This window comes from Xenopus tropicalis, chromosome 2 (assembly GCF_000004195.4).
Source record: "Xenopus tropicalis strain Nigerian chromosome 2, UCB_Xtro_10.0, whole genome shotgun sequence".
Classification (NCBI taxonomy): Eukaryota; Metazoa; Chordata; class Amphibia; order Anura; family Pipidae; genus Xenopus; species Xenopus tropicalis.
Genome location: NC_030678.2, coordinates 134,000,205 through 134,019,946, shown reverse-complemented (window position 1 = coordinate 134,019,946; position 19,742 = coordinate 134,000,205). Strand labels below are relative to the sequence as shown.

Here is a 19,742-nt window from a genome sequence, read left to right as displayed (position 1 = left end):
AAGAAAATAAGAATGTTGATAAATGGGCCTCATGGCAATTTCTCCGTATGTGTAAATAAACTAATAGAAAACACTGGTCCACTGGCATCTGTTTGTCAGTGCACACACAGTAACCCCTTCCTATTTCTCAGTATAATTAAATGGAATCAGTGGGTTTATGTTTCATGTGAGCTATTATCACACTGAAGTCTGTGGGAGATGGTTGTGGGTATGTATTATAAGAATCTTGTTGTTGGTTTCATGGGAAATGATCTGAGATATGTGTGCCATTGCTTTAGTTTTATATTATACCATTATAAATAGGGAACTTAACATTAACATCAATGTCCAACTTGAGTTCCCAGCAGTAGTTCTCAGTGTCAGATTTTTATGATGAACATTCTTGCTGTTACCCATACTGCGCTCAGTTTTATGATCAACGTTCAGGTAAATGAGCAGTAACATTATAATAGCACTTGCAAAAGGCAGAATTAGATTAAGGTTTCCTAGGGCAATGCAACAAGTGAACTGTTAGGGCTTGATTTATTAACATAGGGCTAAACTGCATAAGAGCTCTCTATGACCCTGGAAAGGTCAAGAATTTTCCTGGTGTCTTGGGGTGAATGTTTTTTTCTACAGTCATTTGGATTTTTTCCCTGCAGTTTTATGTGAATTCTAAGGCTGAATGTCAGGCAGGAGAATCAACAGGGAAGTAAGTGCCTGTGCTAAAATATATAAGCATAATATATATACTATAATATATATAAAAAATCAGCATTTAAAAGGTTTTGAAAATGTATGGTTGTAGAGTAGAAGAATAGAAAAGCAAATGATTAACTCGATTATTGAATTTGTCTTATGTTTAATGGCATAAAACTGGTAAAAGAGTAAAAGCTATGGTAATGCTGCTGTTGAATAGTGTTCTTGCCTTCCGTTTCTTGGAATAAATCCTGCCGTACCCTGTTTTGTATGCTGTAGCAAAACTTCAAATTGATTTTATGGTTCTGCCTCCTCCTAACAGGAACCTGCAGAAAAAAAATCATTAAAAGATCTGTTAAAATCTGATCTTTTAGTAACACTTGAGCTGTAATTGTTCATCCTTAAAATAATCGATATTTACAATTAAAGTTACCCTTCAATTGTGTTTTTTTCCCAACCTCTAAATATGCTCTTTCTTTTCTTACAAGTTAAGTTGTAAATTTATACTCATATCTAATGAAGAGAATTGGTTAGAACCTGTAGGACTCAGCTACCTACATACAAGTTCCTGGCAGTGTTCCTAAGTACCCCTGTGGAACTGCAGATGGAGGGGGCAGTGCCAGAACAGAGTACATCATCTTCTTGGGGCATATTAGCAGTGTTGGACTGGCCCAGGTTACCAGGGAAACTCCCCGTGGGCCCAGGTGTCAGTGGGCCCTCTTGTTTCTAGCTATTTGTTGGAGTTGGACTGGTCCATCGAGATACCAGGAAATCTGCCAGTGGCCTGCTTCATGTCTAGTCCCTATTCTTGTGTGAGAACAAAGAGGAACAAAAAGACTAGGGTAATAAGATTAAATGAGCAAAGGAGGAATAATAGTTTAGAGAGTGGGCCCATGGTCCAAGGTTTTCTGGTGAGCCCTGGGCATCTCAGTCCAACACTGCATATTAGTGAAAGTTGGTGGGAGTATGTGAGCTGGAAAGGGTAGATCTGTGGTAGTGGGAAAAGATTAGCGGTTCCCAGATGCCCACAGCTAAAGAAGATTTGTTGGGGCAATAAGTGGTAGTGAGAAGATCCTATCCACCCTGGGTAGATGAATAATTGTGGTGGACTCATTGCAAGTTCCAACAAGAACTCAGCTATGCTGGGCAGATCAGTAATTGGGGGCAATTAGGGGTAGTTCCTTGTCATGTGTTGATATATCAGCAGCTAGAGCACAGTTGTAAATGTGCAAAAGAAGTGAAATTCTGTGCCTCTTGTCTGGCTTAACACTTTTATTATTTACTTTTGGAGTGGAATAGGTGACTATTAGTTTTGGCTGATTATGTGAAAAAAATAATTATATTGAATGATACTCCTTGGACACAAACCGGAATTTATGGGAATAGGGTGCCCCCTCTAAGCCCTTAGCCAACTGTCATACAAGGGGTACTTTTTATTATATCAGGGCATCCAACCAAGAAAAGTGAGGAGGAGGGTGCCCTTAGGAAGGGACAAGATAAAAATAAATGTATGTCATTACCCTCACCCTAGGGATAGAAGGGATGGCGGTATAAGCCTGGGGGGGTTACTTATGTTTTACTTACCCCATCAATCACCATAAAAAACATTATGATTGATTACCTACCATGTTCTAAAATGTAAAATCAAGGTAACCTACCCCTTAAAGGGGTTTTCACCTTAAAATAAGATGATGTATGGAGTCATATTCTGAGACAATTTGTAATTGGCCATCATTCATTATTTGTTGTTTTTATATTATTTAGCTTTTTGTGCAGCTGCTCTTCAGTTTGGAATTTTCAGCACCTACCTGGTTGCTATGGTCTAAATTATCCTAGTAACAAGGCGTTGGTTTGAATGAGAGACTGGAATATAAATAAAGTATAAAAAAAGTAATAAAAAGAACATTAACAGTTAAATTGTAGTCCCCCTGAGCAATAGTCTTTTGGCTGCTGGAGGTCACTGCCCCCCATTTGAAGCTGTAAAAAGAAGGCAGATAGTTTAAAAACTATAAAAAAAAAAATTAAGACCAATTAAAAAGTTACTAATAATTAGTCATTTGTTTAACATGCTGAAAATAAACCCAAAGGTAAACCCCTTTAATTTGATTAAATCTGTATATCACCATTCTAACAGATGCACTTGGAAACGTCAACAGAAAGTTTCTGGGCTCTCTTTAATATTTAGGGTGCGAAAAACATATTCACTTGCCAACTGATACCTACATAAAAGAGTCATTAACGTAAGCAGAACTACATAAATAACAGAATAAGAGCAAACTCTGCTGAAGATTAAAGGGAAAACTCAAAGGATAAAATGGGGCATTTAACTTTGAGAATATATAAAGTTAGAACATTGATTATTCTGCACAGGTAAAGTATGGCCATCAGATTACCCAGGCATGATAAAAGTTATATATTAAATATCTTCATTTTTCCCTTGGTCTTATTTTAACCCTTTCCTTTCATCATCCTGTATCTGTATTTCATTTCTGCTGGTGTATGAGAGTTAGTGTGTGTGTCCAAAAGTGCAGATTCTGCCATAAGCCAAGATTAGAACCTTGCCTCAGGCGCAGAAAAAAGGCTACCTCTGGTAACTGTGAGCTACAGTACTGGTTCTTTAACCAAAATTCTGTTTTTTTAGTGTAGAGAGTGCAGTTACATTCACCACTCTATAGAGCCCTGCTGTAGCTGGTGGTGGAGGTGTCTCCTCTTTAACTACATTGTTGTACATACAAATAATTATCAGTACAGCATTACCTTGTCCCAACTACACAATCTATTGTTTCTGTATGGGTGGGTCAAACAAGGTCTGTGAACTATAACAGTTTGTGTGGGACCCCTGAGGGACGAGCCCCACAAACTAAGCAGCATGGGAACCTAGGATTGCTAATGGTGGCACTGGTTATTGCAAACTAATTCCCCAGATGATGGTGCACAAGTGAATCTATCCCAGAGGCCCGGGTGTGCCTGTATATTTTGTGGCTCCTCTCTGTTTAGAGCATCTCCTACTCTAGCCTAAGATTATTTAGGCTCTACTGCCTTTGTAGCAGAAATTCATACCCCATAAGGGTGTTGGTGAGCACTAGTGATGGTTCAACTCATTTGCGTCTTACCCTAATAAATCAGTTAAAGCCTCTCCTAGAATAGTCACAGATGCACACAGGAACACAAAACTAACTTTAATCAGCGATTGCCAAGCCTCGGGTTCAGTCTGCCTATACATGTGTATTTGTTTCTGTATTTACTGTTTAAAAAATGAAGTGTAGGTGGGATATATCTTCCAGCAGCAGGTCAAACTGAAGACTGAGAACTGGCATTGTTCTGCTTGTAGCAGCTGGCCAACTCTAGTGTGCTACAGAGCTAGGCTGAGTACTGGGCTTTTATGTTCTTTCTATGTAGAAGGGATGCTATGTCACAGTACTCTATAGCAACCTGCTCATGTCATACATAAGTCAAACGTGATTCCATTTTATTCTGCATGGTTGTACCCACGACCCCTCAGACCTGCATTTTAGTTGCATTCCATCACATTTTTTTTATATGCAACATGCTGCTGTATGAATTAGGTTAAAATAGAGAAATGCATACTGAATGCATAAAAACACCCATATTTGAGAAGAAAACTGTTTGCAAAAACAATATATGGTTTTGAATTCAATAGGTACATATTCAGACACCTGTGTTTAAGGACCCTAATAATGATACTGCCTCAAAATGATCCATTAACTAATGGTCCAATTAGAAACAACAAAGCTTGCTAAGTACAGTTTGTGTTTGATGGGAAGCTGGGAGGGCAGCCAAATGGATGCATGTTGTAAACGCAGAAAAGAACAAAAGGCACATTATACTACTAGAGTCTTAGTTACTGTACAAATGAGTTATTGATTGGGATTCCTGAAAAATGATAGAATAGATAGACTAAGCCAGCGTTTTTCAACCACTGTTCCGCGGCACACTAGTGTGCCGCGAGATGTTGCCTGGTGTGCCGTAGGCAGGGCACCAATGTACTAGGGGGGCACTGCTCTTGGCACCAATGTACTAGGGGGGCACTGCTGCTGGGCACCAATGTACTAGGGGGGCACTGCTCTTGGCACCAATGTACTAGGGGGCACTGCTGCTGGGCACCAATGTACTAGGGGGGCACTGCTCTTGGCACCAATGTACTAGGGGGCACTGCTGCTGGGCACCAATGTACTAGGGGGGCACTGCTGCTGGGCACAGAGTTAAATTTTTTAACATTTTCTAATGGTGGTGTGCCTCGTGATTTTTTTAATGAAACAAGTGTGCCTTTGCCCAAAAAAGGTTGAAAAACACTGGACTAAGCAATGTCATTTGAGTGAAATTCTGGTAGGAAACACACTACATTGCCTCAGTGTATTTAGGGTTTTTCAAAAAACAGTAAAGGTTTGACCAAAATCTTAGGGTATTTCTTAGGGCTTCATGGTTGATTAATTCAAGTAATGACATACTGATAGCAAATCATTTTGTGTGCTTTTTCCTTTTTTTCTTATACCTACAGTCCCTGTCAAGTTATTGGGAGTCTAAGGGGGAGATTTACTAATCCACGAACGATCCGAAGGCGTCCGAATGCGTTTTTTTCGTAATGATCGGTATTTTTGCGACTTTTTCGTCGCTGTCGCAACTTTTTTGTATGCTCCGCTACTTTTTCTCCACCGTCGCAACTTTTTCGTATATTTTCCGCAACTTTTTTGTCACCGTCGCGAAAAAATCGGATTGGTTTTTCCGCCGTTTACAAGAGCTCGATACGAAAAAAATCGCGACACCGACTAAATAGTCGTGCAAAATATGATAAAGTCGCGGCGACAAAAAAAATAGCGGCAAATACGAAAAAATCGCAACGGCGACAAAAAAGTCGCAAAATTTTCGTTTCCAATCCAATTTTTTCCCTTACGGAATTTGGATTTGTGGATTAGTAAATCTCCCCCTTAGTGTAACCTTAGAGTTACCTTTAAATCAACTCTTTAGTTATGTTAGTTATGTTAGTTAGTTATGTTAGTTAGTTATGTTCTGAGACAGTTTGAAATTGTTCTCAGTTTTCCATTATTTGTTGATTCTAGATTATTTAGCTTTTTTTACAGCATCTTCTCAATTTGGTATTTCAACAGTAATCAGGGAGTGGTTTGAATGAGATACTGAAATATGAATTGGAGAGGTCTAAATATAAAGATAAGTAGGCAGAAGAAGGGAAATAATTAAAAAATGAAGACCATTTGAAAAGCTGCTAAGAACTGGCTATTCTACAACAAGGGGATGGAAGATTTAAACTATGAGGTTAGACTGTCGAGGTTGGGGTTGTTTTCTCTGGAAAAGAGGCGCTTGCGAGGGGACATGATTACTCTGTACAAGTACATTAGAGGGGATTATAGGCAGTTGGGGGATGTTCTTTTTTCCCATAAAAACAATCAACGCACCAGAGGTCACCCCTTTAGATTAGAGGAACGGAGCTTCCATTTGAAGCAGCGTAGGTGGTTTTTCACGGTGAGGGCAGTGAGGTTATGGAATGCCCTTCCTAGTGATGTGGTAATGGCAGATTCTGTTAATGCCTTTAAGAGGGGCCTGGATGAGTTCTTGATCAATCAGAATATCCAAGGCTATTGTGATACTAATATCTACAGTTAGTACTAGTGGTTGTATTTATAGTTTATGTATGTGAGTATAGATTGGTAGGTGTGGGTTAGGTGTGCTGGGTTTACTTGGATGGGTTGAACTTGATGGACACAGGTCTTTTTTCAACCCTATGTAACTATGTAACTATGTAACTATACTAAGTTACATTAAAGGCAAACTACCTCTTTAACTGGTTTAGTGGGCTTTGCATCAAGATTCCTTGGAACAGAGAAAGGACATTTAAACTACCCAGCTAATGCAAATGTGAGCCATATCTTACCCTCTCATATTACCATACACAAGTCATTTTCTAGGGAGGAGAACACCCTATACAAGTCCAAATGCCCTTGGTGCAGGTCAAAAACAAAAATATAATAGACAGAGTGCCGCACTCACAGGGACTTGATACAAAAGAAAAAGTGTTTTTTTGAAATGTATATGTTCAGAAAGCAATTGATTTTTAATTATATACTAGTCAAAATACAAACATTATTGCTGTTGCACTTGAATACAGCTCTAAGCATGCTGGGATTGTTATTGATCAAGAGACAGGAAACCACACACTGGCTCATTCTGTTCACATGTCATTTGTCCTCATTACAGATTTCTAGTTTACTTATCAATTTCTTATACTTTTATTTTATTTAACTTCTTGTTTAATGTTTTTTGGGTCTTGTGTAAATACAGATGGAATTAAGCCTTCCTTTGGGATACAGCCTGCAATTTATGCTAAGTCCTACCTGTCATGTGAATCTCTGTTCAAATAAAATATTTCCGTGTCGGTGCTGCATTATCAGGAGCAGCCACACACACCAAAATCAATGTCTTCCTCTCCTCGTCTTCCGGATTCATTAGCGATAAGATCCTAAGGTCTCCAGAGAGATTGACCTTCAATAAAGCGTTGAAAATCTCCGCTCGGGCTCAGTCATATTCTCCCCTTGTAGACATGATTTCTCTCCCTTGTGCTAGAAAGGCAAAGAAGTGTAAGTTAAATTACATTTCATGCTGGCTGGTTTTATGCCTCTTTTTGCCAAATTTTAGTTACATGACTGTTTCTCTTTCATCCCAAGTATTATTCTACTTTATTTCCTCTAACCAATTATTCAACCAGTGTATTCTCTGTCTAACACAGCACCTAGAATTGATATATTTGATTAGAATTGAAAAGATTCTATAATCATTTTCATTAACTGGCCCCAAAAATCATTGTCTAGTGAAATGTATTGCAAAAATAAAAAACAACGTATTTTAGCTAGATTTAATTTTAGATTAAAATCATTATTTGATATTCTACCAAATCTCCTTCTCTATTAAAAGTAAATGTGTATCATTGCCATAGTGATGCCAGTGGGACAATATTATCTCAATTTTTCATGTATGTACAGCAATGAATTCCCATCAGGCTGTGTGCAATCTGGCATGCTGATAAACGTGCCCGGCTATTTCAAGTTAATTTCCCTCACAAACTTTCCTTCCTCTAGAGACTAAGAAAGTCTAATGTCAGGCCAGGCGATTTCTCCGCCAATGCATTTCAGCGTTTTTGGACAATATATACCCACAGAAGCATTTTTACACAGGCACTGGCAGTTCCGGACAATTTACATATAGTGTCTGGTTTGAAATTAGTCTAAATATTCAACTTACATTAGCTGTAAGGAATAACTGAGTGCATGCATACATAACATACATTCCTTTATAATTTGACTATTATAATTTACTTGGGGAGAGTATTGTAAGTTATTTTTCAGTGTTTGCAGAACACAAAACTATGCAGCCCAATTAATTTCATCTAGAATGTGACATCCTTGCAGCAGGATCTTAACAAAAACTAGCAATCTGGGCGGCTAAGTGGCAGATAAGATTCAGTGTTGATAAATATAAGATCATTCACCAGGGGTGTAAAAATATGCAGCCACTTATACCCTTAATGGGACTGTGTTGGGCAAAACTATAATTGGAAAGGACCTTGAGTCCTTGTAGATAATAAACTTGGCTGTAGCAAGCAATGCCAGGCAGCAGCTGCAAGGGCAAACAATGTTTTGAGCTGTATTAAAAGGGACGGGAAGTTTATTGACCAGGGATTGAATGTTGTCAGGGGGAAAGACTCTCTGGAGAGTTATGTTGAATATCATGCCTAAGAAAAGCAATCTTTGACTAAGGATCATTTTGGATTTTGCTGTGTTGATGACCAATTTATGGTTGGAGTTAGGGTTTTCTGTGCTTTGTGCTGGGATGGTGCTTTCAGAATTATGTCGTCCAGGTAGGGGGTGATAGAAATGCAAGGACTCCATCTTGAAGTTTACTGGATGAATAGTATGAAGTATTTAGCTGTTTACGGTCCAATACCAGTCTGAAGACTCAGAATTTTTAGTTTGGAGGGACTGGAACAATGGTGTTTTCCCAGAACAGGTTCTTTATCAAGGAATGGAAGGATTCCCATTTTAGGGTTCACTGGGAATCCTGGACATGAAGAATCGAAATGGGGAATGGAGGTAAATTCCAAATGGTTTGCAGTCAAATGTCTTGAAACAGTATCAGCCTGCATTTAACAGGTGACTGCAAGGGAGTTGCTTTAGAACTTGCCCTGAAAATGGGACTTGGATCTCATGGATTGAAAGTTGTAGTGCCTAGAATATGAGCTCTTGGAATTCCTCGGGGAACGAAAAAAGCACCCCGTCAGAATGTGGAGCCAGGCTTGCTCAGAAGAGCATTTTCCCCCCATAACTTGACTAATGATGTTGTCCAAACCTGGCCCAAAGAGAAGTTTTCCTCTGAAGGGAATGATTTTAGAGATTTTTCAATAAAAGACCACAGTTTAAGCCACAGAGATCTGTGCGCTGCCATGGATAACACAGTGCAACTGATGACAGATCCTGCATCTAAAGAGACCTTTGCAGATGTTATCAGTTGTGTCTTTAAATAGTAAGGTGACATTGTCTAGATTTTCCCAAGGAAATGCCATTTGATAGAGAGCTGGACCAAGATTTAAGATGACCACATGGAAGCCAGGATGGGGCATAGGGACTCTGAGGCAGTGAACACTGATCAGATACCTGGATCTGGTTCACTTGGCACTGTTATGGTGCATATATAGATACAACCTGCTTGGGGTACCATGGCACTATTATCAGGTCTAGGGTGGCAGGTTTCCCTGCATCAATAGGTACAGTTAAACCTTATGTCCATTTTAGAGCACACACACACAAAAAAAAAATTTTTTTTTGTAAAGGATCCCTGATATCTCTACCGGTGTCATGTGATTTCTGCAAAATCAGGAAAATCATGCAAATATATGTTATGATCTCTGCTTTTTTTCTCTCCTTTATATATGTGCTACAGGACACTTCTGGATCCCTTTGGTGGTTCCTACTTTAATGAGAATGGAACACGACAGAAAGACTGGAGCTGGTGGGACTTTAGCCGTCATGTCCATGCCCCTCCATTTCAACCAATCACCATGAGTCTAAATGCCAACATAGAGATCAGAGTTATAAATCAAGAGAACATTTACCTGACATTCTCTAGTAAGGACAAGAGAGTGACTTTTAATGTGGGATCAAAGCTAATGGTAAGATTTCCAAGGGTAACATAATAATTTGGGGGTTTACTTTGATGGTCATAAACTTGTGACTTAAAAAAATACTTTACAATTTATTTTTTTTTTAAAAATGGCTACTTCATAAAATATTTGTAGTTAAAATGATGCACTTAACCAATGCCGGGTTCAGGACATACAGAATGCCCTAAATGGCCATGGGGGGAAAGAGAGTAATGGGGTTATGTAATAACATGCATTAAGTTTGCATCCAATTAGCAGGTAGCATTTACTGATCACTTGTTAAAAAACAAACATCTTATAGGTTGCTATGGGCTACTGCTTCTAGACAAACTTAGAGCAGAAGTACTTCAGCCTGGGTTGTCCTCATTGTTTCTCTTTTTCTCTACTGCTAATCTGAACTTGTGTAGAAGCATGTTTTATTCATTTATATGACATTTTTATTGGGAAAAGTGCTTCCTACCAATTTGGTGGTAAATGGTGGACGAACAGTTAAAGGAGAAGGAAAGGTATGATCACTGGGGGTTTCCAAAATGTTAGGCACCCCCCAGTGAGTGTAATCACTTACCTGATACGCCGGGCTGGTGCTTCTGTTAGGAGAAAACTGCACTGGCCCCGGGTACCTGCGCGCAAGTGATCCTCTTCCTTCCTCTGTCTTCATGCCGCTTGCACATGTGCAGTAGAGTAAAAAGCCCGAAATGTAACAAACTTTTCACTGTACTGCACGTGTCAGCCATGGGATCGTTAATTAACCTTGTAGTGCTTCAACAACCCCTTAGTATTGTGCTTCATCTTGAAATGATAGTCCTAATTTTAATTAATTGAAAGACAATTTCCAGTCTAAATACTAATATTCATATACATTGTGTCTTTAATATAAGTGGCATAAAATGATAAGTTATGACATGACAGGAGGTTAACTTGCATTTAATACCTTGTAGGTAAAGGATGAGCAGAAAATAATTCTACGGAAGCAGAAGATCAGGGAGGAAGAGAAGTGCCTTTATTTAATAAGGCAGAAGATCTATAGGCTCCTGAGGAACATCAGTACCTTAGTAAGGCACTTGGCTAATCACTGTGGAAGAAAAGATTTCCAAGACTTTATCACACAACTACATAAAACATTTAGATACACTAGAAAACTTACTGGCAGCAATAAAAATGAACAAGGAATTCCTCAGAAAGGTTCAAAGAAGTGTCATCAGGGGAATAAATAGACACCATCAGTCTGGTAGCGAGAAGAAAACGCAAACATCCCGAGGCTCATTTGGGTGGGGCTGCATTGTGCTGGGGGCTGGGTTTTGGTGCAGAATGTTACTGGCTCAACAACATGATATTACATTTTCCCCAGCATTTTTCAGGCCTTTTTTTCTGTCCCAAGGGCAAGGGGGGCTTCAGAAGTAGGGTTTCCCCCGGCCGCTACTTTACCAGTCTGGCCAGTAAAAATAATGCTTGATGGTAATGTTATTACTAGGGTAGAAAGGTAAAAGTATAGGAAGGCTGGTATTTTTTTCCAGAAAAGTTGGCAACCCTATTCGGAAGATGATGAATCCCTACCAGCAGGTTAGCTGTGTTGTCAGTGGGATGTTAGTTGTTATTCTAAAACACCTGGAAAATTGAAGGTTTTCAATAAATTTTTTACAAAATGAATACATAAGAATGAATACTTTGTCAACAGATAGTTTATATCATGTTAAGTGACCTATTAAAGAATCTCGCCAAACTGGAATATATACATATCAGTAAATGTTGCCCTTTTACATCCTTTCCCTTGAGCCGCCATTTAGTGATGGGCTGGGTGCTTCCTCAGAGATCTGGAACTCTCACCAGCACACCCTGGCCCTTCCACTAATATTTCACCTGGTGCTCAGTATTTGGTGAGAGATCGGCACCCTGCAAAGTAACTCCAAATTTGCAAACATACTGGCACAACAGGGCTGCTTCAGCAGGATATAAGTTGATTTAATGCAAACCATGTGCAGGTATATCCTGCTGAAATAGCCCTGTTGTGTTTTTGCAAATTTTGAAATCACAGAACAGAAAATAATGCAGCTTTAACTGTAATAGGAAGTAGTGAAGGAAGAAAGAGACAGAACCTTGTCCATTCATTGGCTGATGTGACCTAGCATGTACAGTATGAGTGCCATTGGTTCATTTGTGTGCACCCTGATCATATGATCCCAGGGGGCGGCCCTTTGTACTTAAAATGGCACTTTTCTGTTTAGGATTACCCAATAGCACATTCTACTAAAAAAAAGTATATGAAGCAGGGCATTACATATAAGCAGCTTTATGTAATATATTTTTATCAAGACCTATATTGTTTGGGGGTATAGTTTTCCTTTAAATATGCCAACTTTACTGAATGTCATTAAGAATGTCACAGCTTTTGGGGACAGGGCTCTATTGAACAGCTGAAGCAAACACACCACAAAGAAAACCCAGAAATTCTGCTTCTAAAATTGGATAAATATATTTTATGAGATGAATAACTGTTATTGTAGAGTTAATGATCATTTAAGACTACCTATTAAGAGATCTCAGTGTTGTCACTATCTCCCATGCAGTATTATTATTATTGATGTGGATGACTGTATCCTCCCTCCCTCACCTTACACTTTTATAGGTTATTTTCCCTGTAAAACATTTGTGCGCTGATAAAACAATAACTACGGAACATAATGCATTGGCTGTGCCTCATGAAAGAGAAGGGATCATGTAGGAGAGAGGCTAGAGCCAGGAGGCACACAAAGAACTGGGATTCTTCCACTGGAATGAATATATTTCATTGTGACAGGTACCAAAGGTGCATATGTTGACATTTTAGTTGTAATTATGGAACATTTGTTTCTATTTTGCTGTTAGCATATTTAAGTGGATGCAGGTGAGGAGGAGAATATCTGGAAATGAATGGCTAATGTTTAATGGCACATGTGTTAGACAGCTACACTCTCAGGACTCCCCTTCACACTGTATGAGTGCAATATTTTAATGGGCTTGTCTGGGCTCATTACTGAACTACTTAATAACCCAACAGAAGTGGTTTTCAGACATCTGGACAGCAAAAATGAAATGAAGTTCAACTACAGCACCGCAAGCCATGAGAGGAGAGGAATTGGTTTGGATACAGAGATACTTTTTGTCTTTTAATATAAACAGAGGATCATTTAAAAAAATATTTACTGTTGAAGAAGTGATACAGGCTGTGAAATCATTGGGTCACTTGCTCCCAGTTAGTACCTCTTGCTAAATTATTGCTATCAAAATAAAAGAACACATTTTTACAAGCGAATTTATCCAGGCATACGCACAGGATTTTTACAAAGGAGTTTGCATTTCTATTCTGATAGCTGAATCACATCCCCTATTTCTGTCTGCTATGTTTTTAATATATATACTGTATATATATTGGAACTAGCAGTCGGTTTGTGAAAAACAATTTGATTTTTCTCACATTATACAGTCCAACATTTCCTTGATAAGGGCAAATCTCAAATCGACAAATCTCCCTGTTCGCGGGCGACTAATCTCCCTGAAATGCCATCCCAACGGCGAACATGTAAATCGCCGGTGGGATGGCATACGCAGCGGCACGATTTCACTGAAATCGCGCCGCCGCCGAATGGCATTTCGGGGAGATTTGTCGCCTGCGAACAGGGAGATTTGTCGTGGGCGACTAATCTCCCCGTGTACCAGAGCCCTAAAGGTCCTAATGAGGACCGGACTTCTGTAAAATGTGAAAAAAATCAAATTACTTTCATCACAAAGGGACTGCTGGTCCCAGGATTGATAACTGCAAACCAAGAGATCCTCTGCACTCACCCATTATCAATATATACAGGACATTAAGACATTCTGGGCCTGATTCACTAAAGTACGAAATAACGTGCACTATTTTTAGCGTGCGCTAAAAATTTTACTGCTTCTTAATTTTGGCGACTTTTTGCACGATTCACTATTAGTACACTTGCGCTATTTTACGCGCGGTATTTCATTAGATATTCTTGTCGCGATAAATAGCGTGCGCGGTATTTTCCGCATGCACGCTATTTATCGCATGCACTAATTGTCGCGACAATCTGCAGCATAAAAATGCCGACATTTTGCCCTGGGAGAGCACAGAGTGCTAGAGAGTTGCTGTATAAATGTTTATTTGCAAAAAAACCCCAAAAAAACAATAAAAATCTAAGTAAGAAAAAAAAAAGAAGTGTTAGAGATAATAAAATGGGGGGGGGCATTTAAGAATATTTAGCCAAATACTTAGGGGTCCGTTTGCTAAAGTGGCTTAAATTAAGTGGGAGATTTTAGACACAGAATAACTGCAAATATGTTATGGGCACTTTATTAAATGGGGACAAATATAATATTGCAATTATTCTGGCAACAAAACATTGGATTGGCAGTTATCACACTCGCCAGAAAATACGCTACGTACTAATTAACGCAAGTTTTACTATTCAGCAAAATGGGCTAAAGGCAAAATTGTTGGCAGAATATTTGCAAACATTTAACCCATATAGCATATTGATGTGTTACTGATAAATGTAAGAGTGTAGGGGAAACTACATGAAAGTATAGAATACCATATCAATGAAGGATAAATAATGAGACATTACTAGTTCAAAAGTATAAAACTAAAAACTTTTACTTAATAAAAACTTTTACTTAAAATAAAAAAGGGGGGGGGGGGGAAACTTAGGGCTTGCTTCCGTTGAGTTCGATGACATCCCTCCTCAGTTCAGCAACTTCCCCCCGGAGCTGGGCCAGCTCGGCCTTCATATTGTCCAGGTCCTCCTGCATGGACCGACGTGATCTTCCCTCGTCGGCAGGAGAACCTGGTGGCTGGCATCCGGGGGGCTGGGAGGGGAACTCAAGGGCAGGGGAAACTGGGGGCAAACTGGGGGAGGAGTAAAGGGGGGGTGTCCGGGGCCTCCATGGCCTCCTCGGCCTCCTCCGCCTCGGGGGCCTGGCTCAGTCCTGGGGCCTGGCTGGGTCCTGGGGCCTCTGGGGCCGGTGGTGGGGCCACTTGAGGTCGGGCCGCTGGGGCCGCAGGTGGTCAGGCCGCTGGGGCTGGTAGTCAGGCCGCTGGGGCCGGTAGAGCCTGCTGGGCCGGTAGAACCTGGAGGGCCTGGGGTTGGGCCTGGGGAGGAGGCGCCAGCTGAAGTTCTGTGAAATAGTATTGCAAGATGTTATTTTGTGTAATATATTATATATATATATATACATTCATACACCATCATAAATAACGGGTCCCCTCACAACAACATTTTTTGGGCCTCCCCCTGTGAACCCTCACATCAATACAAAGGACACACAGACATTGTTAGCCAGGGCCCCCTAAAGCATTCGTGGCCCTTCCCCAAATGACTCATACTATGGGCCGCTCCCTGCTGCTTCCCCCCTGCTTTAAATTTATTTATGCATATGTATTTGAAAATAGATGTGTATATATATATATAATAGGAAGTGCTGGGAAGCTGCACACCATAAGGAACAATAATACCTGGGTGCCTGTGGCAAAACAAAATCTAGACAGGCATGGGGTGACGGCACACACAGGATTTTCACAAGGAGTCACAAAGATGTGAAATAATATTCAGAGGTTTATTGTGACCAACGTTTCAGTTCCTCACTGGCATTATGGTTGGACGTGATGGACGTATGTCTTTTTTCAACCCAACTTACTATGTTACTATGTTACTTTCATCATCCCTGACATTTCTTACATTTTTACCTTTAGTTCAAATTACTTGCTAAATCTTTCACTGAACGTATACTGTAACAGCATAATAAAGTACAATAATTACCTTCCGCAATTTCAGCAACCAGTTCTGGGCTCCTGCGCTTCAGGTCAGACCACAGCCGCTGGAGCTGGCGGGGGTCCACATCAATTCGGAAGCCCCCGCGCAACCCGGCTTGGAGGTCGCGCAGGATGGCTCTCTTCCTTTCGTGGACCCCTAAGTCCCCCAGTGGTGGGTGGTCATATCCTGCACGCAGGAGCACGCTGATAATGTAGCGCCTATCCCCTGGTAGCAAGTCAGAAACCCCAGGCATGTCCTCTCAGTTTGGTGGCTGCAGGCTCAATGACACAAAATGGCCCCAAGTCGCACATGTCACGAGATTACGAAATCGCCACAAAATGTCCGCAAGTCGCGAGATTACAAAATCACGATAAAAAAAAAATCGCCAAAATATACATAGTAATGTATTTTGCGCGACAAAATATTCACCAGTACAGTACATTATCGCGACAAAATATTCACCGCTATAGTACTGTATATTTTGGCGACAACATATTCACCGCTATAGTACTGTATATTAGTAGCAAAATTCCATACATGCCAAGACTTTAGTGAAATTGAGTAAAAAGACACACACTTGAATAAATAACACTGTAAGTCCATATTTTATTGCAAAAACTCATTTACTGTACTTTTCTATAATTTTTCGCCTGCCTGTAGTAGGAGTTAATTTTCGCATAGCCGAATGCGATATTTAGCGCGCCAAAGTTATAGTGAATCATGCGATCGTATTCTTTTCAGTGCGGAAATTAACGCATGCGGTAAAACTAGCGCGAGAAATACCGCATGCGAAAATGGCGACTTATCGCATGCGATAATACTATGGTGAATATTGCAATATACTTCAAGCTGGCCAACTGCGTCAGTCATCCCCAGTCTGGCCAGTCCTACACTCTTTTATGCAATTCATTAGGAATTCTACTGCTTGAATATACTTTTAACAAAGGGACTTTTACCTGCAATTTGCTTGTTTTTAACCCTCCCCCCTCCCGAAACAGTTGACCTTTAATTGGCTCCACTGGGATCAGCTGACTGGATGGAACCTAACACATGAAGCTGACCACTGCTCATGTATAAACTATAGCAAATAAATATGTTACAGATCCTATATGTTGCATATTACTTGATACAGTATGGGAAATGTATATAATATGAAATGTGTAATGTATAACAGGTTATTTTCATAACTGTCATTGAAAATCCCTAAGTGGACATTTTCTCATTTGTTACAATCCACTGCTAAAATGATGGAATCTGGTCAGATGGACAAATGTGTAATTATGGGGTAAATGCATGGCAGACTGAAGCTCATCCCTAAGGTTCATGTTTGGGCCTTTGTCACATTGGGTTTTTGAGTAGTTCCCTAATACTATGGAATGGCATCAGGTGGGGCATTTGGGGTAAACAGATGGCAAATCTCTTGAAAACCCCTACATACATTTTCTCCTTTACAACAAAGTTATTCTTTTATGATACTATGGTGTAGCATTCTGATTGGTCAGATGGAAGGCATGTAGTTTGGGAAATAAACATTTAGTAGACTGAAGCTCAGAACATTGGATAACTCCTAGGTACATGTTTTGTGGCATTTGGTAGCACTCTGCGTGAAAGGAGAACAGAATTTTAACAAATTGCAGTTGTTGGCCATTTCTAGGATGAGGGGACAATCCCAGAAAGCCTTGCTGCACTCTATACCTTAAGAAATCATTTTTGAACATGATTAGATATACAGGATCACTGCATGTAGGGGCCTGATGTTTTTTGGATAAAACATCATCTACATCTTTCTGGATGACATAAAGTTGCGCTTGGTCATACTGTGTTCCAGTGGATAAGGAACTCCCATAGAAAAATACTTTTTGTATATATGAAAAGAAAAGGAATAAAGAACCTGCTATCCCCTCCCAACATTCTGTGGCCAATTGGAATGGGCAATACAGGGGAATATGTCAAGCAACCGGCTCACTTGTCTTTGTACCTGTGAGAAATAGGAAAATACATTATAGATCTTGGCAGCCATGTTAAATATATATACTGTATGTATACTGTATATGTATACTGTAGAGGTGTTTACGGTGGGGGAGGCGGATATGTGGCAGGTACTGAGGAAGGTAAATCCAAGGAAGGCTGCTGGACCCGATGGTGTGGCTGGACGAGTCTTGAAAGTATGTGCAGAGCAACTGGCCGGAGTACTTATGGAGATTTTCAATCAGTCCCTCTCCCAGGCTTTTGTTCCATCTCGTCTTAAGGCCTCCATCATTGTTCCGGTGCCAAAAAAATCTGGTACAAAGAGCTTGAATGATTTTTGTCCAGTGGCACTTACATCTGTTATTGTGAAGTGTTTTGAGAAACTGATGCGGAATCATATCATTGCATGCCTGCCAGTTGATGTGGATCCATTCCAATTTGCTTACAAGGCAAAGAGAACTACTGAGGATGCCGTGGCTACAGCTCTTCATGCTACCTTGACTCATCTGGAGCAACGGGGGGAGTTATGCTTTTTGTAGATTTTAGCTCGGCGTTCAATACCATACTTCCACAGCGATTAGTGTCCAAATTGGCAGTTTTGGGACTTCCATCACTTACCTGTAGCTGAATCTTGGACTTTTTGTCCGGTCGCTCTCAGAGGGTTAGACTGGGCTCACACATCTCAAATGCTCTATGTTTAAGTACCGGTTCACCCCAGGGTTGTTAACTAAGTCCGCTATTATATACCTTATACACATATGATTGTATTCCTACCCACTCTGGCAATAAAATCATTAAGTTTGCGGACGATACTACAGTGATCGGACTTATCTCTGGAGAAGAGAGTGAGATGGAGTACAGGGATGAAGTGGAAAGGCTGTCAGAGTGGTGTAAAGACAATAACCTGCTCCTGAACATTGCAAAAACCAAGGAAATGGTCATTGATTTTAGGAGGAAAAAGAGCAACGTGGAACCACTCATCATTGATAGAATGCAGGTGGATTGGGTTTCTGTGTTTAAATTCCTAGGTATGGAGTTGGAGGATGATCTGACATGGAGTGTAAACACCAAGGGGCTAAAGAAAGTGCAGCAAAGACTGTACTTTCTGAGAGTTCTGAGGAAAAACCATCTACTTAAAAATCTGCTTCTTGCCTTTTATCATTGTTCCATCGAAAGCATACTTACGTATGGACTATGTGTGTGGTTCGGTGCCTGTACCTCCAAAGATGCTAAGGCACTTCAGAGGGTTATTAGGTCAGCAGAGAAAATAATTGATTGTCCGCTCCCAACCCTGGAACACATTTAAATCTCCCGTTGTCAGAAAAAAGCTCTGGGCATTGTACACGATCCAACTCACCCTGGCCACTGTCTCTTCCAGCTCTTGCCATCAGGGAAGAGATATAGAGCATTTAAAGCCAGAACTAATCGTTTGAGAGACAGTTTTTATCCAAGAGCAATTATGGCTTTAAATATGAAACAGTAGAATGATTTTTCTATTATTACGCCACTGCTTTGAGTTGTTGCTTGCTTCTCTTTTTAAAATCTCGTTGTTTACTATGTGACAATGACAAATATATATTCTATTCTATATTTATTTATATATATATATATATATATATATATATATATATATATATATATATATATATATAGTGTAAGTTAATATTATTGGCCCAGGTATGGCCAACTATTGCGCCAACAAGACTCTTGATCCAACCCCACACCCTGTGCCCGGTTCCCTACTATAATGCTAGACAAGGTCAATCTATGGTAGTTACCAGATGATTTGAAAATTCCAGGATACATCTAAAAAAAATCCAGCAAGGAGGGCTGCTCTGATATGGAGTTGCTGGGAGATTTACCTGTCTTAAGTGTCTCATTCCAGCAGCGCACAGCCACAGCCTGGTGCTAGTATAATCAGCCAGTATGGCAACCGCTATATAAATTCAATTTGTGGTCCTTATTTTTAGTATTGCATGCCGCTTACTGCATGGAATTACTGTATTCTCGCTTACACATAGCTGAGAACGTGATTTTAAAAGAGCTCTAATTAAAGTCAGTTCATTAAGGAATATCGGTGACAGGAATATATAAATGTATATGGGCTTTTA

General features: G+C 40.0%; 1 protein-coding gene across 1 annotated transcript in view; it reads left to right on the top strand.

Annotated features, from left to right (window-relative positions):
• The window catches only part of erich6b (glutamate rich 6B), a 60,994-nt gene extending 49,482 nt beyond the window's left edge, over window positions 1-11,512 (top strand). Inside the window, exons 13-14 of the mRNA XM_018091671.2 lie at window positions 9,646-9,874; window positions 10,804-11,512. Coding sequence (XP_017947160.2) covers window positions 9,646-9,874; window positions 10,804-11,079 — 505 coding nt within the window. The 3' untranslated portion in view covers window positions 11,080-11,512. The remainder of the gene's footprint in view (window positions 1-9,645; window positions 9,875-10,803) is intronic.
• The last annotated feature ends 8,230 nt before the right edge of the window (window positions 11,513-19,742 follow it).